Source organism: Eurypyga helias, unplaced genomic scaffold (assembly GCF_000690775.1).
Source record: "Eurypyga helias isolate BGI_N326 unplaced genomic scaffold, ASM69077v1 scaffold27986, whole genome shotgun sequence".
NCBI classification, from domain to species: Eukaryota; Metazoa; Chordata; class Aves; order Eurypygiformes; family Eurypygidae; genus Eurypyga; species Eurypyga helias.
The window spans coordinates 1-2655 of record NW_010258955.1 but is presented as its reverse complement, the minus strand read 5'-3'; the positions used below and the strand labels follow the sequence as shown (position 1 = coordinate 2655).

The 2655-nt window shown below is 48.9% G+C and overlaps 1 protein-coding gene across 1 annotated transcript in view; it reads left to right on the top strand.

The window, feature by feature from the left end:
- The window catches only part of LOC104511794 (WD repeat-containing protein 93-like), a gene marked incomplete at its 3' end in the record, with an annotated part of 6045 nt that extends 3594 nt beyond the window's left edge, over positions 1 to 2451 (top strand). The window contains exons 6-8 of the mRNA XM_010154541.1: positions 1239 to 1326; positions 1988 to 2171; positions 2381 to 2451. Of these exons, the coding sequence (XP_010152843.1) occupies positions 1239 to 1326; positions 1988 to 2171; positions 2381 to 2451 (343 nt within the window). The remainder of the gene's footprint in view (positions 1 to 1238; positions 1327 to 1987; positions 2172 to 2380) is intronic.
- Between the last annotated feature and the right edge of the window lie 204 nt (positions 2452 to 2655).

Below are 2655 nucleotides of genomic sequence, written 5' to 3'. Positions count from 1 at the left end.
GCTACCCTCCCTGCTGCCCCTCCCTGAAACTAGCAGCTTCTTTACCAGCAGTATTGCTCCATCTGAGGAGGCCCTACGTAAGGGTATTCCCACAGGGCTTCTCCCTGATGTTACTGGGGAAAGGTGAAGGAGTGGGAATTGGGCCTGACTTCTACTTGGGAGTGTGGTCTTGGTTCTTGTGTTAGGCTGTCTACAGGAGGAGTCTAGTGAGGTCATGGCCAAACCCACCTGAGCAGCGGAGGGTCTCTGTCTGTCTGCACTAACCCCTGCCACCTCTGGTTCTTTGGCAGAAGAATCTGGAGCTGCATGGAGACAGTTCTGCAGAGATGGTAGCTGGCCTCAGTGAAAATCCTGAGCTGTTATGGGGAATTATAAATGCTGAGTCAGTGCTTAACCCTCTCCTGCATCGCTTTCACCCTGCTAGATTTCCCCTCCCAACTCACAGGCACCCTCTGCCCAGCACCTCCAGCTAACCCCCTGTAATACCTGCCTCATAACTCCTTCAGGAGAGACTTTCCTGGCCATCTAAGAGGAAGTTGCTCTTCAGCTCTGTCTTCACGGCAAACATTCCCCTTAACTTGGCCAAGCCAAAAGCAAACTCTTTGCTGATTCCATGCAAACTACCCAAGTTCCTGTCTCTTCCCGTTGATAATTTAGTCAGATTTTTCCTCTTTACCCAAATGTCAATGTGAGTGGGTGGAGTGGGGGTTGTGGGGACCCCCTAATGTTAGTCCGGTTAGGATTTTTTCATTCTAGCCAAGCACATACATGACCTCCTCCATTCCTGGGCTCTCTGAAGGAAAATCTGATTCTTGTATTCAGCAGAACTCTGCAAAATTTAGTCCTTTTTTTATTTATTATTTTCCCCCCCTGAGCCTTGCTGTGCCCACCCAGGCCTGTGCTGCAACAAGAGTCATTCAGAGGGATCAGTAAGATCGTTAAGTGGAGGTTATTTAGGGCATGAAGACAGGAGATGTCTGGGCAGGACATCCTTTATAATGTTGTTGAGAAACTAGTGACCTTCATCAAGCTTCTGTGTTTTGGCCTGAAGAATGAGCCTAAGCCCAGTATCTCCTGTGTCAGCCAGTATCTCCCAGCCAGTATCTCTCCAGTATCTCCCAGTGTCAGCCAAGATTTCCATACACTTGCTTCAGGAAGCATCTGATTCCCATGAACAGGGGAAACCCTAGCAGCATAGGGCCTGAGACAGTTCTCAGGCTGACATCTTTCTGTTGCAGGAGTCTCCCGTGTCTGCAAACAAAGCTGATGCAAAGCTGAGTCTCCCCGTGCTGCTGCTGAAAATAGAGCCACCCAAACCCGTTACAGGTCAGGACTGATTCTGCACTCGCAACCTGCAGCCTTCTTCAAGTGGGAAACAAATCATGGCCCTTACGACTATAGGGCAGGTCAGAAAGTTTCAGGAATGTGATCCCTGGTCCCTTCCTGACCCGTCTTTGCAGTTACATGTAATCCTGTAGTGGGAGTTGCTTCTTACTGACCATCTCACGTCACCTTTGTTAGTACAAAATACTTCAGCGTGTTTCAAAGTCGTAGTCATACACCCTCAGCTTCGTTGTCACCAGAGAGGGAAAAGGTTGTCCTACATCCTAGAAACCTGACAGCACCCCTAGTTTGCCACTCTGAGTCCTGGATTCATAGGAAAATGTTGAGCATGGGGAGGGAGCAGACCTGATGCTGGGGCACTGTCAGGAAGTGTCACAGAAGGCAAGGTGAGCTGGGTCCTCAGATGACTTGCCCTAGTCCCTGCCTTCAAGTAATTGGAAGATGGGCTGGTGATACGGGAAGTCCCACAGAACATACTCATAGTGTTGAAATACTCCGAGCAGGCAGATGCAGGGTGTCCCTTTCAAGACAACGCCACCCTGAAGGAGGGTTGGTCAAAGTGCCTCTGAGCACTCCATGGTGGCTGTTCCATGGTGTCTGCTCTGCTGGGGCTGTGCCTTATACCTTTGTGTTCCCAATCCAGGCAGTAGTTTTAAAAGCCCTTTGGATGCCTTGAAGAAAGTGGATGATGACAGCACGCTTGGCTTGGGGTACAATCACCTAATCAAGGACTCCCAATGGGAGCAGCAGGAAGCAATCTTCTGCAGCACTTACCGGGAGTATCTGGAGGCCGAGGGTGAGAGAGAGAGCAAGGAGGAGATCCCCAGGTGAGTGGGAACACCAGCCAGAATTTCAGTCCATGAGATTTCAGCACAAGGCACTTTTCAAGTGTAGATGGAAGCATCTGTCTTAGCTTTGCCTCCTTCATTCCAGGGCTTTAGGGCAGGAGCCTAGAGCCATTCCACATTTTGTCACAGTGCTGCTGACTTATCAAGGCCTTTCTTTTACATACATTTCTTACTTTTTTTTCTCCCAGACATGCTACTTTTCATTTTCTCCTGCCTAGCCGGATTCTACAGGTGGGACCTGAAATGAAAGTACAGCCAGGTAATCCACATGAGCAAAAAGGTATTGATGACATTAGAACTCAATGGCTCTGGCTTGGGCTTGCTGTATAAATTCCATCTCCAAGGAAATAAGTCTGGACAAAAATGTCAGCGCTAAGACTGATAAGTCAGTCACTGGCACAGAGTCAAAAAAAGTTAGCTCCATAGTTTAAAAAGAAACCAAAACACATCCCTTCCCGCCCCC